This window comes from Nomascus leucogenys, chromosome 14 (genome assembly GCF_006542625.1).
Source record: "Nomascus leucogenys isolate Asia chromosome 14, Asia_NLE_v1, whole genome shotgun sequence".
NCBI classification, from domain to species: Eukaryota; Metazoa; Chordata; class Mammalia; order Primates; family Hylobatidae; genus Nomascus; species Nomascus leucogenys.
Genome location: NC_044394.1, coordinates 18,315,102 through 18,334,632, shown reverse-complemented (window position 1 = coordinate 18,334,632; position 19,531 = coordinate 18,315,102). Strand labels below are relative to the sequence as shown.

Sequence of the window (19,531 nt, the reverse complement as noted above, 5' to 3'; positions counted from 1 at the left end):
TCTTTTTTTCTTTTTCTTTTTTTGAGATGGAGTTTCGCTCTTGTTGCCCAGGCTGGAGTGCAATGGCCCGATCTCAGCTTATCGCAACCTCTGCCTCCCAGGTTCAAGCAATTCTCCTGACCAGCCTCCCGAGTAGCTGGGATTATAGGCATGCACCACCATGCCCGGCTAATTTTTTATTTTTAATAGAGATGGAGTTTCGCCATGTTGGTCAGGCTGGTCTCGAACTCCCAACCTCAGGTGATCCGCCTGCCTCGGCCTCCCAAAGTTCTAGGATTATAGGCATGAGCCACTGTGCCCAGCAGAAGGCATTACTGTATTATTTCTAAAAGAGAAGTCTTGCAAGATCTGAGAACCTCAGTGATTAGAACCATGGCTGGTGAAAGTCACCTTTTAACCTCCACATCATAATTCTGATTGGTTATCTACCTGATAAGGTAAAATCTTTTTTTTTTTTTTTGCTCTGTCGCCCAGGCTGGAGTGCAGTGGCATGATCTCAGCTCACTGCAACCTCTGCCTCCCAGGTTCAAGTGATTCTCCTGCCTCAGTCCCCCGAGTAGCTGGGACTACATGCGTGCACCACCATGCCTGGCTAATTTTTGTATTTTTAGTAGAGACGGGGTTTCACTATGTTGGCCAGGCTGGTCTCGAACTCCTGACCTCAAGTGATTGGCCTGCCTTGGCCTCCCAAAGTGCTGGGATTACAGGTGTGAGCCACTGCACCCGGACAAGATATGATCTTAAGGCTTAAATTTAGATTAACAATTCCATTTTCTGAAAGGTAATTAATTTAGTCTATGATCCTGTAACAGGATAAAAGTGAAAAATAAAGAAGGGTATCCCCATCATCTCCTCCAAACGTGTAACACTGACTCTTAGGATGCTTTATGACATAAGACCTTCGGATTTATGAATTATTGTGTGTACCACATATTATGTATTAGTGAGGCTTAACATCTTTCACAGATGAAAAACTAATGGAATTTCTAATATGTTCTTCCTACAACCCAATGGATCATCTTGCCTGCTTGCTGAAACCACGTTTGAGACTATCAGCATATGAGATAAAACATGCTCTTGAGTGTGCAGTGGGTTCCTTACCTCCCTTGCTAAACAAGTGAGAAAAAGAGAGCCAGCATGGGGACACCCATCTTGAGTTCCCAAGAGGCTGCAGCTGGAGGATGGCTTGAGCCCACGAGTTCTGGGCCTTAGTGTGCTATGGCAATGGGGTGGTCTGCATGAAGGCTGGCTTCAATATTGTGACCTCCTGGGAGCTGGGGACCACCAGATTGCTCAAGAAGGGTGAATCAGCCCAGGTCAGAAAGGAAGCAGGTCAACAAAAACAACAACAACAACAACAAAAAAAAAAAAAAAAAAAAAAGAAAAAGAAATGGATTTTCTTCTAAGCCATGCCACCATGGCAAGCACTGGTAATAAAATCGCCCAACACTAGGAAGAGTTTGAAATCATTCTAGGAGGCCAGCGTGGTGGTGCACGCCTGCAGTCCCAACTACTTGGGAAGCTGAGGGTGGAAGATTGCTTGAGCACAGGAGTTTGAGGCTGCAGTGAGCTGGGATTGCACCACTGTACTCCAGCGTGTGCAAAAGAGTGAGACAGTGCCTCTAAAAAATAACATGAAACAAAAAATAGAATCATTCTAGGGTAGCTGATATGTATTTTCATTTGAAGCTCTGATTGCAAAACCTAATTATTCAAAATTTAGTCTTAGCTTTATTTTCTTGTTTAGCTTAAGTCCTTTAATGCCAGATCTTTGGTGCTGCTGGGTCAATAATTTGGCCTGATCATGTACTAGGTTTAGGTACATAAACCTTATGTACTTAAGTATTGTCAGAAACCAGGTTAGGTCTTTGAGTAGCAGACTGATTGAAAAGGATAGTTCATAGGGGATAGTACACAAAACATAACTATTCAATTTTGAGCAAGTTTGTTGCCAGTGTCCCTTTAATCAAGGATTATAAACTAGGGGCCAGTGCAGTGGCTCACCCCTGTAATCCCAGCACTTTGGGAGGCAAAGGCGGGAGGATCGCTTGAGCTCAAAAGTTCGAGACCAGCCTGGGCAACGTAGGGAGACCTTGTCTCTACAAAAATTTAAAAATTAGCCAAGTGTGGTGGTGCATGCCTATAGTCCCACCTACTCAGGAGGCAGAGGCAGGAGGATCCCTTGAGGCCAAGAGGTCGAGGCTGCAGTGAGCCATGACCATGCCACTTCATTCCAGCCTGGGGAACAGAGTGAGACCGTCTCTCAAATAAGTAAACAAACAAACAAACTAGGGCTGGGCTACAAGCCCCACCTAGTAGCCTCTCAAAGAAAAGAGGTAAAATTTTAAAAAGCAGAAACAAAACAAAACAAAACAAAACCCCAACAAAAGTTTCCATGTCACAACCTTCTTGTAAAGATAAACTACTAATTATTTCCCTGAAACCCTCACCTGGAGACAGGAGGGCTTAGTAGTTAGTAAAGTCCCCATCAGCAATTCTCAATCATTGGAGAATTTATTTAACAAAGAAAATCACTTGCCATGTTTATTTAAAATACAGATTCTTAGGCCCTGTCTTAAGAACCTGGTTGGCCGGGAGCAGTGGCTCATGCCTGTAATCCCAGCACTTTGGGAGGCCAAGGTGGGCGGATCACGAGGTCAGGAGTTCGGGACCAGCCTGACCAACATGGTGAAACCCCATCTCTACTAAAAATACAAAAATTAGCTGGATGTGGTGGCACACGCCTTAATCCCAGCTACTCAGGAGCCTGAGGCAGGAAAATTGTTTGAACCCGGGAAGCGGAGGTTGCAGTGGGCCAAGATCGCGCCACTGTACTCCAGCCTGGGTGACAGAGTGAGACTCCATCTCAAAAAAAAAAGAATCTGGTTTAGGTATGGGATAGCACCGGCTTTAACAGAGACAAGACAGACTTCTCAAAATGCATTGCCATGTTATAGCTGAGCCATTTCCCGTCCCTATTAGCAATTCAGCCTGCTTATACGGAATGATTGTATGATTGTATCACAGAGTTAGCAGCAAGTAAGCTGGAGAGCAAATGAGACTTCAAAGACTACTGATAGGGGACTCAAGATTTAAAACAGATATGGAGATACCTGGACTAGCCCCTACCCTCAAAGAAGTTTGAGCTATGTTGGTCAAGACAGAGAATTATTTTTTTTTGTCGAGACTGGGTCTCACCATGTCACCCAGTCTGGAATGCAGTGGCTATTCACAGGTGCCACAGTGCACTACAGCCTTAAACTCCTGGGCTCAAGCCATCTTCCAGCGTCAGCCTGAGTAGCTACGTGTATACTCAACTAGAAGGCTGACTCGTTCTTATAAAATCTTTTTTATTTTGAAATAATTAATTCTGTTTTTAAGAATCTTCCCTCGTAAACTATTCCAGTACAGTTTTTAAAAGATCATTTTCCCCCCTCTTCTAAGAGAGAGTTTGTTCTAAATATTATCAACGTATTTTCTGGCACTGACCTAATTTTTAACTCCCTCCCCTATCACCTATACTAAATATGAGGGTAATTATGTTATTTTACTCATTGATATAATAAATAGGATTCTGTAATTCATTAAAGAAATGAATTCTGGCCTGGTGTGATGGCTCATGCCTGTAATCCCAGCACTTATGGGAGGCCAAGGAAAGCAGATTACTTGAGGTCAGGGGTTTGAGACCAGCCTGGCCAACATGGCGAAACTCCATCTATACAAAAATACAAAAACTAGCCGGGCATGGTGGCATACGCCTGTAATCCCAGCTACTCAGGAGGCTGAGACAAGAGAATCGCTTGAACCCAGGAGGGAGAGGTTGTGGTGAGCTGAGATTGCACCACTGCACCTCAGCCTGGTCGTCACAGCGAGACTCCATCTCAAAAAAAAGTATTTTATGGCTTTGATCTTCTTAACAGGAGACAGATGCAATAAAAGGAAGTTAACACATACTGGTATCAAGTACTGGACAAGACTTTTTACACACAGTAAAATTCATGCACTGATATAACCACTTTATGAAGTATTCTCTCCACAAAAGAGGAAGAGAGGCTCAAAGACGTTCGCTGACATGTCTAGGATCACATAGCTAGTATGTGGTATAGTAAGAAATGTCGTGTTTGTCTCAGGTTCTTGACACACAGTTCCTAAAACCTTAGGAACTTCCCATGTGATGGGAGTGTCTTGTTACTTTTAAGGAGCCCTTTTTGATCACCCTATCTCTATATGGATATAATTTATGCTGGATAGAGTTTATGCTAATGAGGTTACTTAGGTGGAGCCCCTAGATAGCCTCAGGATGGGGCTGCTCACTACAAAGACCAAGTGATTGATTAGCTGGTTGGAACTTTCAGCCCCACCTACTGACCTTGGGGAAAGAAACGGGGAGAGGGGTCTGAAAAGCAAACTATAAACTCTCTTGGGATCTGATGAGCTTCTAGGTTCCTGAACCTAGTGCTGGGGGAGTGGCATGCCCAGAGGAAGCCTAGAAGGTCTGCAGGCACCCCCTTGCCTCCCACCCCCACCATACCTTGCCTTAGGCAGCTCTTCCAGCTGGCCATTCCTGAGTTGTATCCTTTATGATAAACTGGTAAACATAAGTAAAGTGTTTCCTTTAATTCTGTGAGGCATTCTAGCAAATTATTAAACCTGAGAAGGGAGTCATGGAACCCCTGATTTATAGCTGGTTGGTCAAAAGTACTAGATGCCCAGACTTGCAACTGGCATCTGAAGTAAGCGGAAGCGGTGTTGTGCAACTGAGCCCTTTACTTGTGGGGTCTGATGTCAACTCCAAGTAGACAAGTGTCAGAATTGAACTGAATTGTAGGACACCCAGCTGGTGTCAGAAAATTCGTTGGCGTAAGGAAGAAACACCACACATTTTGGTGACCTAGTGTTCTGTGCTGTATTGGGTATAAGTGTTTGGTTTTTCCTATCTTGTACACAGTAAGTTAAAGAGAGGATTTTGCACTGGTCTTGTTGGCGTGTGCCTGGTAGTCCCAGCTATTTGGGAGGCTGAGGTGGGAAAACTGCTTGAGCCCAGGGGTTCAGAGCAGCCTGAGCAGCCCCATCTCTGGGTAGAGAGAGAGGAAAAAAAAAAAAAGGATTCTGACCTAGGTCTGAATTCAAAGTTCATGCTCTTTCTCTATGTGCTGCTTCCTACTAAAATCTATAAATAACCCTAAAATAGTCAATTATATTAGTCTTTTCTTAAACTATCTTTGGCCAGAACTACTAAAAAGGAGGAAAAGACTTTTATGGCCCTTTTCTGTTCTTGTTCAGATATATATGTTTAAAATGTGTACAACAGGATAATGAAAAAAATAAAGGAATTTCATAATCTGCCACTGATTACATGACAACACTGCTTGTGGACATTTTATTCACTTTAAAATAAATATTGTGCTGTAAACTGTTCAGAAGTGAAATCCATATTACAGTAGGCAAGTATAAGGGATAGACAGCACAGTGTTTTGTTAGAGTAAACCATTCTGAGTCTCAGAAGCATCACCAACAGTCTACATCAGATAGATACTGAGAGTAAACATACTCATAAGAAGAAAAAAGAAATAGATAAAAGTTCTGAGAGAGAAGCAACCTATTATAAATAAGAGTTTCTTGAGATTAACAAGGGTGAGGACAACTTCCATGTGAGCCTCTGCCATGTGCCCAGTTTCTAGTTTAACAACTTGCAGAGAGCAGTTGCTATATAAAAATCTGTTGAAAGGATTTCAGGCATGAGAATTTACATATTTTACATGGTCTCTCATTTACACCTATCAATTTCTTTCATGATCTTTACTTCATTAGCTACTTACATATACTATAATTTACATAATAAATCTATTATTTAAAAACTTTCAATAGGTACAACAATTATGACATTTGATTAGGCTGCACTCTAACTTGCTTGGATGAGATTTATTTTGGAATCACAGTATCCAAGCAAAGAAAAACAATCAATTTATAAGACACAACAAAAATGAAAAAAAGCAAGACAAATGTCTGCCTTAGAAGTTTATCAATAACCTCTTATATACACATATATATTCACAAAGTAGTTGAGAGTCATTTTATACCATCCTTTAGAAGAGGTCCAATGGCTGAGAACTCTATAATGAGACACGGTGGGACAGAAATTATCATGACTTTCAATGATCTTTTCTTTCCCCTAACTTTAATATCCTTTAGTTAGGGAGAGAAAGAAGTCCATTTTCATCTGCTGTATCTAAGATTTTACAGATCACTGGAGATTCAACCTAAAGAAGAACAACAAAGCCATTAAAAAGTTGCTAAGCTGAATACTTTTCAGTACTATTCTGCTGAATGGATACATGTAGTTATATTTGCTAGAGGCATGAGTCCTTGTTTTAGATAAACATCCAACATTATTTCTACAAATTAAGCTTCTTGAAAAACAACTTTTAGTCATCCATAACAGAATATGAGATAGGTGGAGGAAATATTTTTAAACAAGCTGGGGAGGGAAAAGGAACAAAGGACAGGAGTAAGAGAGGAATACATAGCTCTTACACAACAAAAATGATAGAACATTATGGCAAAATAATTAAGTGTATTTAAAACAAAAGGTAAAGAAAAATGTAACCCAAAGATGGAACAGATGTTGAAATTATCAAATGTTATAATAAGTATAATAAACATGATGAAGAAAACATGTATGACCAGATAGGAAATTTCAGTAGAGATAAAAAAGAACCAAGTGGAGGCTGGGTGTGGTGGCTCATGCCTGTAATCCCAGCATTCTGGGAGGCCGAGACGGGCGGATCGTGAGGGTAGAAGATCGAGACCACCCTGGCTAACACGGTGAAACCCTGTCTCTACTAAAAATACAAAAAATTAGCCAGGCGTGGTGGCACATGCCTGTAGTCCCAGCTACTGGGGAGGCTGAAGCAGGAGAATCACTTGAACCCGGGAGGCGGAGATTGCAATAAGCCGAGATTGTGCCACTGCACTCCAGCCTGGGTGACAGAGCGAGACTCTGTCTCAAAAAAAAAAAAAAAAAAAATAAAAAACAACAACAACAAAAGAACCAAGTGGAAATGTTAAGAGGTAAAAAATACATCAGTGATAAAGTCATTCAATGGACTGGACACAGCAGAGGAATTAACAAGTTTGAAGACAGCTTAATACAAATGACCCAAATCGAAACAAAGGAAAAAAAGTGGGAATAAAGGAGTGTCTGAGATTCTGGGACAATTTTATACTAACATGTCTTATTGGAGTATCAGAAATAGAGGAGAAAAAGAATGGAGCAGAATAAATCTTTGAGGAGATAATGTCCAAAAATTTCCCCAAATTGATAAAATATATCAACCCACAAATCCAAGAAGCTCAGTGAACTCCAAGCAAGATAAACACAGAGAAAACCACATTTAGGCATTAGATAATCAAAGGTAGAACCATAAAGTCTTTAAAAGGAAATATAGGAGAATATTTTCATGATTTTGGGGTAGTAAAAATTTCTTAGAACACAAAAAGCATTACCTATTAAAGAGGAATAAATGATAAATTGAATTTCATGAAATAAAAAATTTTCGTTCACCAAAAGACATTAATAAGAAAATGGGCTGGGTGCAGGTGGCTCACACCTGTAATCCCAGCAATTTGGGAGGCCGAGGCAGGCAGATTACTTGAGGTCAGGAGTTCGAGACTAGCCTGGCCAACAAGGTGAAACACTGTCTCTACTAAAAATACAAAAATTAGCCGGACATGGTACCATATGCCTGTAATCCCAGCTACTCAGGAGGCTGAGGCAGGACAATCGCTTGAACCCAGGAGGTGGAGGCTGCGGTGAGCCGAGATCATGCCACTGCACTCCAGCCTGGTGACAAGAGTGAGACTCCATTTCAAAAAAAAAACAAACAACAACCAAAACCCAAAAATCAGCCAGGCATGGTGGTGCATGCTTGTAGTCCTAGCTACTTGGAAGGCTGAGGCACAAGAATTGCTTAAACTTGGGAGGCAGAGGCTGCAGTGAGCCAAGATTGTGCCACTGCATTCCAGCCTGTGTAGTCGCTGATGCCTATAATCCCTGCACTTTGGAAGGCAAAGGTGGGAGGATTGCTTGAGTCCAGGAGTTTGAGACCAGCATGGCCAATATGATGAGACCCTATCTCTATTAAAAAAAAGAAAGAAAGAAAAATGAATAGGCAAGCCACAGACAGAGAAAAAAATATGTGCAATACAAATACAAAGAGTAAATATCCAGACCTCTGTTAAGATGTGTTGAGAAGTGAGGACCTGAAATGTTCTCAACACATAGAAACAATAAATGCTTGTGGTGATGAATATTCTGAATACACTGACTGGATCACTACATATTCTATGGATGTAACAAAGTATCATATGTAACCTGTAAACATATACAAATACTATGTATCAATAGAAGAAAAATCAACTAAACAAAACACCAACAAACAAAAAGTGTTACACTGAGTCAGAGTTCAGGTACAGAAATATTATACACTATATGATTCCATTCATGTGGAATCCAAAAAAGAGACAAAACTAATCTACAATGTCGTAAATCAGAAATGGGTATCTTTGAGCAAGGCTAAGGGGTGTTTACTGGAAGGGAGTACGACAGAACTTTCTGCAGTGACATACCTTGTTTTGGGTGATAGTTACATGGGTGTATAAAATTATCAAAACTTATCACGCTCAACACTTAAGATCTGTGGATTTTATTTCATGTAAATTATATCTCGATAAAAAATGTCAAAAAAAAAAAAAAAACCATGTCAACTATTACACGAGTGGTATGTGGGCCATATTACGCCTTGGAGACTACTGAAGGTCCTTCCTAAACTTGATGCAAAAAATTAAAACATGGCGGCCGGGCATGGTGGCTCACACCTGTAATCCCAGCACTTTGGGAGGCTGAGGTAGGTGGATCACCTGAGGTCAGGAGTTTGAGACCAGCCTGACCAACATGGTGGAACCCCGTCTCTACTAACAATACAAAAATTAGCCAGGTGTGGTGGTGCGTGCCTGTAATCCCAGTTACTCGGGAGGCTGAGGCAGAAGAATCGCTTGAACCTGGGAGGCAGAGGTTGTAGTGAGCCAAGATTATACCATGGCACTCCAGACTCAGCCACAGTGCAAGACTCCATCTCAAAAAAAAAAAAAAGAAAAAAAAAATTAAAACATGGCTCAAAATTGAATTTTTGATTATTTTCTTTTTAACTTACCCCAAGAATATATTGACAGGAGTGAGGCTCTAGCATATATACAGTAACAGCATGAGGCGAATCTGATTCTTTACACCTGAAACAGAGAGAACTTTAAGGTACTGCCCAAATCATTTAAAGTAAGATCACTGTTAATAACTGTACTCTTAAAAATCTCATTCAAGTGGACCCTGTATGATTTAATATAATTTTATCAATAATTTAAATGGTATACTTTCATAATTATTCATAATTATACTGTTTACATAAAACTTTTGTCCACAGGAAGCAGTTAAAAGACAAAGGCATACAGCATGATTTGATGGTCTAACTTACTTTAGTTTTACAGTCACCTGTCTTGGTTTGTCAGTTATATCACAAATATCTCCATTTCCATAAAAATGTGACACCATCCTGAATCAGAGAAACACACAAGTTTTATTAAACTAAAATCTCACTAATAGAATAACTGTAATGGGTAGGGTGAGAAGATGGTTAGAGGGATCAGTTTTGCCTTAGTTAAAAAAAACCTGACTATAAAATATTATTTAAAAAAATATTTTTAGGGTTATCTCACAGAGGCAGTCTCTTGGATTCTATAAAGAGAATATAAGAGAGAGATACTTCATACTGGCTTAGTTAATAATAATTATTTTCAACTTGCATATTATTTATTTGTATACAAATAATTATGGTTAGATTCCTTTAAAAAATTGTTTTAAAGTTATCAATTTCCCTAGCCCACTATATTGTTTTGTGAAACAGTTCTTTGCTTCCGTCCTCCATCAAGCGACTCCCATTAAAATACTGTTCGTTAGGCAGTGTAGTATAGAAGACAAAGCCTAGGCCAAACTGTCAATCTCAAATGAGCGGGATCCAAAGAAAAGCTTCATTTTACCAGTCTAACACTCATGCTTCAACATATATTGTACATGATACCACAAACTGTTTTCACATAAAGCATATACCTACAAGGATAAGAAAAATCAATCTGTTTAGTATAATAATTAAATGTCTATGTTTTAATTTTGCTGACTTTGACTTTGATCAGCCCGAAAAGTCAGTACACTCTGAAAACAATCCAAATCATCTCTTTTAGGAAGGAAAAGGTAATACCCAAGAAGGAACAAGAAAGAATAATTGAAAACATACCGAGTAAGAGTCTGCAAGAAAAGCTAACGTGTAGTTATTCTTGGGGAATGAGATTAACTTACTGGTGTTTTGACAAGATATACTCATATATCCTAAATGAGATGTGAGGTAGTTTTTAAAAAACAGCCTCAGTTCTGACAGAATTCAGCCATTGTTACTAACACCACTGCCACTCTCATTAATGTATCACCCCCACTGTTAAGGGCGGCAGCCCAGGTTTTGCATGCTATTGCCGGCATTCTCCTTTACATAAATTACCTCTTAAATGACACAATAATCATATGAGGCAAATACCACTAGACAAAAGTGAGAGATAAAAAAGATGATGTAATTTATCCAAGGTAGGAAGTGATGAGCCAGCATTTGAATCCAGGTAGTCTGACTCCAGGGACTGTGCTCTGAACTATTAATTACACTGTGTTGCTTCTCCAAGAAAAGAAAACTAACCTAAAAGATATCCCTTGAAAAAAACTAACCAGGGATTTTACTTAAATGTTTGAATTTTTATGTTTTTCAATGTTTTGGGTTTTAGAAACTCTAGTAATTAGCACCAAAGGCAAGTAAAGTGAATCTTTACCTGACTGTCTGGGTACCATCGTCTTGAAGATGATAAGCTCTAGCAGTATTCTTCTTAGCCCATTCAATATGCTCTTCTTGGTTCCATGTCCCGACAACCACAGAGGTTTTCCCACTATCCTTGTCCTAATACGGGAAAAAATATTTGTGATAATGTGTGCTTGATATCATCAAGTAGATATTTATGCTGATGACCTGACCTTCTTGTAAGCTAGTTTTTATCTGCACAGTGGATATCTATATTTAGGTGTAATGATGTCAGTCAAATTCAATGAGTGGAAATTTAAGCACATTATCTTCTTTATTCCTTGTTTCTCTGAATAACATAACTAATTTCTAGTCAGGATAGCTCTAAATGTAGTTATTTTTGGCTCTTCTATCTCTTTTCTCTTCTACAGATCAGTCCCATCAGTTCTTTCCTGGAGATTTTTCAGCTTTAGACTCTTCCTCTACTTTTTCACTGCCAGCAACTCACCCCACAACCAAGAGTTTAATCTCTCACACCTAGATAATACTATCACATACTACTGCAATTCTTAATTACATCTTTGGCCTCTATCTCTTCCTCTGCAGCATAACTTCATCCTACACAATGTTATACTGATCTTTACACTATTCATTTGGTACCATACTTATTTCTCTATTGGAACTGTCTGTCCAGAAACCCCTTTTCCCATTCTGCTTTTATTATTTCTTAAACACTAACTATATACTGTCTTATATGTGGAAATCCTTCCTTCTTTCTTCTTCCTTTTCCTTCGTACCTCCTTGCATTCCTTTGATTTCTTTCTTCATAGTGTATGCCAGACAACCAAGCTGGGCACTAATAGATATCTGGTTAGTAGAATTAAAAACCCCTGGCTGGGCGCAGAGGCTCACACTTGTAATCCCACCATTTTGGGAGGCAGAGGCGGGCGAAATCACCTGAGGTCGGGAGTTCGAGACCGGCCTGACCAACATGGAGAAACTACTTTACTAAAAATACAAATTAGCCGGGCGTGCTGGCGCATGCCTGTAATCCCAGCTACTTGGGAGGCTGAGGCAGGAGAATCGCTTGAACCCGGGAGGCAGAGGTTGCAGTGAGCCAAGATTGCGCCATTGCACTCCAGCCTGAGCAATAAGAGTGAAATTCCATCTCAAACAAAACAAAACAAAACAAAACAAAACAAAACAAAACCCTATGGTGGCAAAGGAGCAAGCAGGGCCAATGCCCAGTGGAGCTTAGTGCCTAATGTAAGAGATAGCTAATAAAATTTGTTTTTAGCAACTAGATTAAGTTCCTGGATAGGCAGAAATTAGAGCAGCAAAGTGAAGTGTTTTAAGAGGTTGGATATGGAGCCAGACTGCCTGGGTTGGAATTCCAGTTTCCCCAGTTACTACCTATTTGACTTTAGGCAAGTTACTGAAACTTTGTTTCTGTTTCCTCATCTTGGAATAACAATAACCACTTCTTAAGGTTGTTATGAATATCAAAAGAATTAATATGTGTAAAGTACATAGTGCCTAGCATACAGTAAGCACCTTATTTGCTAGTTACTATGATTTTTAGTATCTCTCTAAACACCTAACAGAGTTCCCTAGAAAGTTCCGGTTATACAACCTTGGCTAAAATAAGTTTGGTAAAACCTAGTGTTGGCAAGTGTATAGGAATGTAGCCATTGTTTATGGGAGTGTAAACTGGTCTAACTCTGGAAGGCAATTTTCCAGTATGCAGATACTTTGACCAAGGAAGTATGTTGATAGAAATGTCCCTTATGAATATACTTACAAAAGTATACCAACAGAACTATTTAAAAATGTTCACTAAAACATATCACAGCAAAAACTGGAAACAACTTAAAGGTCCATTAGCAGAGGTCTGGTTAAATACACTGTGGTACAGACATAATACTCTGTATCTGCTGAAAAGAATGAAATTGATTGTTGCTGACATGGAGCAATCTCCAAGATACTAAGTGAAAAGAACAAGTGGCAGAGCAGTGCATGATCCCTTCTCTATAAATAAAAAAGTTATACCAATGTCTATATATATATATATGCATTTTTTTTCTTGTGGAGGGCTATGAAAATGTTAACAGTAGTTAAACTTTTTTGAAAAGTGGTATGATGGCAGAGGAGACAGATACTTCTCATTTAAAATTTCTGGCATACATTTCTTTAATTAAGAAACTCATCAGGTATTACAAGGGTTGTAGTTCAATGGTACTTTTTCCTTTTTCTGTATTGTTATTAAAAAAACAAACATCTGCAAAGTAGCAGGAATAAATGGAAAGAATACTTAAATGAAACCTTTCAGGTTTAAGTGAAAAACAAAACAAAACAAAACAAAAAAACCCAACACATCCTAGTCTATGGATGCCTCATTCATTTTGGAAGATTTAAATGTGGAACGTGAATTGACAATCTGTCCCAGTATGATCTGTCTTGGAATTTGAGATCAGTTGAAAACATTATGAGTGGGCAAATATATGCTTTTCTGTTTTGGGTATTATTTTCTCTTTTAGAAAATGAAAACGGCCTTTTAAAGCAGCTAGGTCCACATTCATTAATTAAAGCTTGTCTTCAATACCTAGCAGCCTACTTTACTAAACAAAGTGTAAGTAGGACAAGTAACATAATTGGAACTTGAACCTCAGAATTTAAGCAGGCTGGCTCAAGTATGGGAGAATATGGTGAGTTATAAAATTATAAATAAAAGAATAAGAACTCAAAAAGTATAATCTTAAAACTTATTTTAAACTTAGATGATATGGTATTTTCTTTTTTTAAAATTTTTAAAATTTTTTGTAGAGAGGGGTTTTGCTATGTTGCCCAGGCTGGTCTTGAACTCCTGACCTCAAGTGATCCTCCTGCGTTGGCCTCCCAAAGTGTTTGGATTACAGGTATGAGCCACTATGCCTGGCCCAGGGTGTCCTATTCTTTTGGCTGAGAAACTTGCTGTATTTACCCAATTTTTGTAACCCTAGTGATAATGTATGATCTTATCACTTATTTTCATTCTTTTTTTGTTTGTTTGGCTTTTTGAGGAGTCTAGCTTTTTTTTTTTTTTTTTTTTTTTTTTTTTTTTTTTTTTTTTTTTGAGACGGAGTCTCGCTCTGTCACCCAGGCTGGAGTGCTGTGTTGTGATCTTGGCTCACTGCAACCTCCTCCACCTCCCAGGTTCAAATGATCCTGCCACCTTAGCCTCCTGAGTAGCTAGGATTACAGGCATGCGGCACCGCTCCCGGCTAATTCATTTTCTTAATTTAAAGATGAGTTATAAGAATGATTAATTTCTTGATCAAAGCAAAAGAGATATAGCCACAACAGCTCATTATTCTACTAGGCTCACAGTAATAGAAGCATATGAGTAATTAATAAGCAATATCACTTTAAGGTTACCAATTTGGTTAATACCAACTGTTCTATTTTCCAAAATTTGGAGATACTTTGATTATACTAACCATATTAAAATCATCTCATAATTAAAAGTTATACCATTCCCCCTCTTTTTTTCTACAGCAGATTCTTAAAACTTTAAACCATCTAGTGGTAGAATGACATATAAATGCTATTCTATACCTCATGGTATTGATGCACATGTTTGCCATAGCAGAATTCATATTTCCACCAACCGACACCCTAAAAAAAAGAAAACATATTAGATCAAGTTAAGCACTGGGCCTCTCTCAATAATGCCACATGACAGTAATGGAAATACATGCTATTTTTAAAACCTGAAAAAGCAATAGTATGGTTGAATATTAAAAGAAAACATTACTGAGAAATTAAAGACAAATACAGAGAATATGCACGGTCTTGGTAAAATTTTAAATACAATAAAACAAAAATTCCACTAGTAACTGTATTTCCCACTAGTACTAATAGTCAGGGTCAAAATTTTTAACTTTGTAAAGGGAGATGTTGGCCAGGTGCCGTGGCTCATGCCTGTAATCCCAGTACTTTGGGAGGCTGAGGCAGGATGATTGCTTGAGCCCAGGAGTTTGAGATCAGCCTGGGTAACATAGTGAGACCCTGTCTCTTTTTTTTAAAGGAAGATGTTAATTCAAGTTTGAAATGTGATTGCTACATAACCGAAATGTGGGATATACAATCACATGCTCATTCTAGCAATCAACCAGAATCACATATGATTGCCAGACAAAAGGTCAAATTTTTACCTTGTGAAATAAACAGAACATAAAAGCTATGGATTAGATTACAGAGATGTGGGGGTATAGGACCGCAAAAAGAAAATGTTCTTTGGGGATGAAAGGATCCTGTCGTTTCTCTATAGAAAAATTCTTTTCAGTGCTGCTGATGCCCACTGACCACAGCTGGCAGGTAAAATTGTAAAATAAATATTTAAACTGAAGATTTATTTCTCACCCCATGAAAGCAGTAAGAACCACTAAGAAACTCTTTTATGAGTTGGTCATCTGTCAATTTGGATATGTGGGTTGTCCCAACAGTGAGCACTGGCTGAGAGCCAATAGCAATGGGCTTGTGGATCGCTGGAAATCTCTCTTCTTTAGTTGATTGCAAATCTTCCTAAAATTAAACACACACGTTTAAGGGTTTCCATGCCATACTTAATTTTTTTTTTTTTCAGTTATGGCTTAACTTATTATTTTTAAATGGCAGAAAATTTGAAAAATAAATTGTCCACTTGCTTTTAATACATTTTAAGACAATGGACTTTGCAGCACTTAGCATAGGGAAAGCTCTAGACAAATGTTAGTTTCATCTATCAGGACCATCCTAAACATGAAGGGTTAATTTCCATTTCATATATTTTGTCTCATTATTCTTTTTTTTTTGAGATGGAGTCTTGCTCTGTCACCCAGGCTGGAGTGCACTGGTGCAGTCTCAGCTCACTGCAACCTCCGCTTCCTGGGTTAAAGCAATTCTCCTGCCTCAGCCTCCAAAGTAGCTAGGATTACTAGGATTATAGGAGCCTGCCACCACACCTGGCAAATTTTTTTTTTTTTGTATTTTTTTTTTTTTTTTTAGTACAGACGGGGTTTCACCATGTTGGCCAGGCTGGTCTCATCCTGACCTCAGGTAATCTGCCCACCTCGGACTCCCAAAGTGCTGGGATTATAGGCATGAGCCACCGCGCCCAACCTTGTCTCATTATTCTTAATAAGTACTTTGCTACTTGCTAAGCTCTGTGTCCCTACATTTGGTTTTGGAAAATGTGGTCACTAAGGGTAAAGAAAGAATAACAAACAGGGTAAAGAGAGCTGGGTTCGAATAAATATGAGTATTAGTTACAATTATTAAAATGTAACAGGAGCATGCCTGTAATCCCAGCTACTCGGGAGGCTGAGGCATGAGAATCTCTTGAACCTGGGAGGTGGAAGATGCAGTGAGCTGAGATCACGCCACTACACTCCAGCTTGGGTGACAGAGTGAGACTCTGTCTCAAAACAAAGAAAAAAAAAAGGCAATAAGGGCACAGGGGACAGTAGACTCACAGAGGAAGAGGTGGCTTAAATAGGCTTTGACCAAGAACTGAAATATGAAGACTTCACAAAGAGAAAAACCCTTAATCAATTCTTGAAACATGAAGAATAATTTGTGATTTATGTGTTTATCTGTGTGTTCTGTGACTATGTGTGTATATATGCATATAGACTTGAGGAAGAGGTAAAACCAAAGATGTGGGGGTATGATATTTAAAACTAAAGAGAGAAGCAGGTGCTATATGGTAGAAAACTAAATGCTGAGAGATTTGGACATCATTTTATAGGATTTAGGCAAAGATGTGCTGTGACGATATTTTTAAGTATTACTTCAGCAGTGGCAAGGAAGAAGGAATAGCAGGGACAAATCTAGAGGAAGAGAGTCAAGTTAGGAGTTACAGTAACCCAGGTGAGACATGAAGAGAATCTAAAGTAAGGGAGTGACAGGGCTGGATGTAGAGAAAAGGGTAATTATTATTAAAGAGGTTAAAAAATTAGGATCTGGTGGTTAAATGGGTATTGACTGGCAAAATGATCCTGTCGCTGGGTGCGGTGGCTCATGCCTGTAATCCCAGTACTTTGGGAGGCTGAGGTGGGCGGATCATCTGAGGTCAGGAGTTCGAGACCAGCTTGCCCAAGACCAGAATTTAAAAAGTGAGTGCACCGATTATAAATGAATGAATGATTTATAAAAATTAGATAGTATATGGGTTTCCAATAAATATATGGTGGATACTATGTCTCCTTTTTCACTTGCTGTAGTTACCGTTAACCAACTATGGTTCTTTTGCTTCTATTTCAGCTTGTATGAGTCACTGGATGGTTACTCCAGAAAACAATGACCTTATTCTCTCTTCCTCCCAATATTAGGAAGAACAAGGACTGTCAAGATGCTGTCTTATTTTCTGAAAGGTCTCTGAACTTTACTGTATACCTTTCCCACATACAAAGCCTACTATATTTTGGCATTATTTTAGGTGCTGAGTATTAAAAATGAGGCAAATATCGCCATTACTTCAAAGGAGTGAGGGTCTAATAGACTAAACTAATAACCTGGGAATACATGAGACCTCTATTAAGGTTAATGAAGAAAAACAATAATGCTGCATAGTGAAACCTGCAGCTGAGATAAGGGGAAGAGATGGCAAGAATAGAAGCATGACCCTTTATTACTACTACTTCTGGACAGAACCTCTATTTTCAAGGAAAATTATTCTAATAAGAATAGGATGGTAGTTTATATAGTAGAGCAGAAAATTCATTACATGGTCTCCTAATAGTCCAGTAATCTCTAAATTAACGTAATAGGCAGAACATCAAACCAAAACTCTGATAGCCAGATTTATATTTTTGTTTATAAAAGAAAAAAATTCTTTATCTGTATGGTAAAGGCTGACCCACACTTAAGAGGCAAACCATATGCTAAATATACATTTTCAAAAGAAAAGTTATGTGTAACAGATTTATGAAAAAGTGATTCTGAAATAAAGATTATCAGATTTAACTAACTACTCATCCTACAGTATCACCTAAGATTTTCATATGGCACATGTACCCTAAAGATACTAAGTATCAACATCATTGATCATCAGAGAAAAGCAAATCAAAACTACAATGAGATATCATCTGACCCCAGTTAAAATGGCTTTTATCCAAAAGACAGGCAGTAAGAAATGCTGGCAAGGATGTGGAGAAAGGGAACCCTTGTACACTGTTGGTGGGAATGTAAATTAGTACAAACACTATACAGAACAGTTTAGAGCTTTCTCAAAAAACTAGAAATAGAATTACTGTAAGATCCAGCAATCCCACTGCTAGGTCTATACCCAAAAGAAAGGAAATCAGTATACTGAAGAGATATCTGCACTTCCCTGTTTGTTGCAGCACTGTTCACAATAGCCAACATTTGGGAACAACCTAAGTGTCCATCAAAGATGAATGGATAAAGAAAATGTAGGGTTGTCCAGGTGCAGGGGTTCACACCTGTAATCTTAGCACTTTGGGAGGCTAAGGCAGGAGGAATGCTTGAGCTCAGGAGCTTGAAAGCAGCCTGGCCAACATAGCAAGACCCTTTCTCTACTAAAAAGAATTAAAAAAAGGGTACACATACACAATGGAGTACTATTCAGCAATAAATAAGATCCTGTCGCTGGGTGCGGTGGCTCATGCCTGTAATCCCAATACTTTGGGAGGCTGAGTGGGTGGATCATCTGAGGTCAGGAGTTCGAGACCAGCTTGCCCAACATGGTGAAACCCCATCTCTACTAAAAATACAAAAATTAGCTGGGCGTGGTGATGGGTGCCTGTAATCCCAGCTACTCAGGAGGCTGAGGCAGAGAATCACTTGAACCCAGGAGTTGGAGGTTGAAGTGAGCAGAGATTGCACTGCTGCACTCCAGCCTGGGCAACACAGTGAGACTCCATCTCCAAAAACAAAAAGAATGAGATCCTGTCATTTGCAACAACATGGATGGAATTGGAGATCATTATGTTAAGTGAAATAAGCCAGGCACAGAAAAACAAACATCCCATGTTCTCACTTATTTATGGGATCTAAAAATCAAAACAATTGAATCCATGGAGATAGAGAGTAGAAGGATGGTTACTATAGGCTGGGAAGGGTAGTGGGAGGTTGTGAAGGAGGTGGGGATGGTTAATGGGTACAAAAAAACCTCTTAGAATGAATAAGACCTACTACTTGATAGAACAACAGGGTGACTATAGTCAGTAATACTAAAAGAGTATAATTGGATTGTTTGTAACACAAAGGACAAATGCTCATTCTCCAAGATGTGATTATTATGCATTGCATATCTGTATCAAAATATCTCACGTACCCGGCCACACGGGGTGGCTCATGCCTGTAATCCCAGCACTGTGGAAGGCCGAGGTAAGCAGATCACTTGAGGCCAAGAGTTCAAGAACCGCCTGGGCAACATGGCAAAACCCCGTCTCTACTAAAAAAATATAAGAATTAGCTGGGCATGGTGACACGTGCCTATAGTCCCAGCTACTCAGGAGGCCAAGGCACAAGAACCACTTGAACCCAGGAGATGGAGGTTGCAGTGAGCCAAGATTGCACTGCAGCGAGCCAAGATTGCACCACAGCACTCCAACTTAGGGGAAAGAGTGAAACTCTGTCTCAAAAACAACAACAACAACAAA

At 39.2% G+C, this 19,531-nt stretch overlaps 1 protein-coding gene across 1 annotated transcript in view; it reads right to left on the bottom strand.

The window, feature by feature from the left end:
• Positions 1-5,352: 5,352 nt before the first annotated feature.
• Positions 5,353-19,531, bottom strand: part of ERLEC1 (endoplasmic reticulum lectin 1) — a 31,397-nt gene continuing 17,218 nt past the window's right edge. Inside the window, exons 9-14 of the mRNA XM_003262371.3 lie at positions 15,288-15,449; positions 14,481-14,540; positions 10,921-11,045; positions 9,528-9,605; positions 9,213-9,288; positions 5,353-6,260 (exon numbers count right to left, since the gene is read on the bottom strand). Coding sequence (XP_003262419.1) covers positions 6,189-6,260; positions 9,213-9,288; positions 9,528-9,605; positions 10,921-11,045; positions 14,481-14,540; positions 15,288-15,449 — 573 coding nt within the window. The 3' untranslated portion in view covers positions 5,353-6,188. The remainder of the gene's footprint in view (positions 6,261-9,212; positions 9,289-9,527; positions 9,606-10,920; positions 11,046-14,480; positions 14,541-15,287; positions 15,450-19,531) is intronic.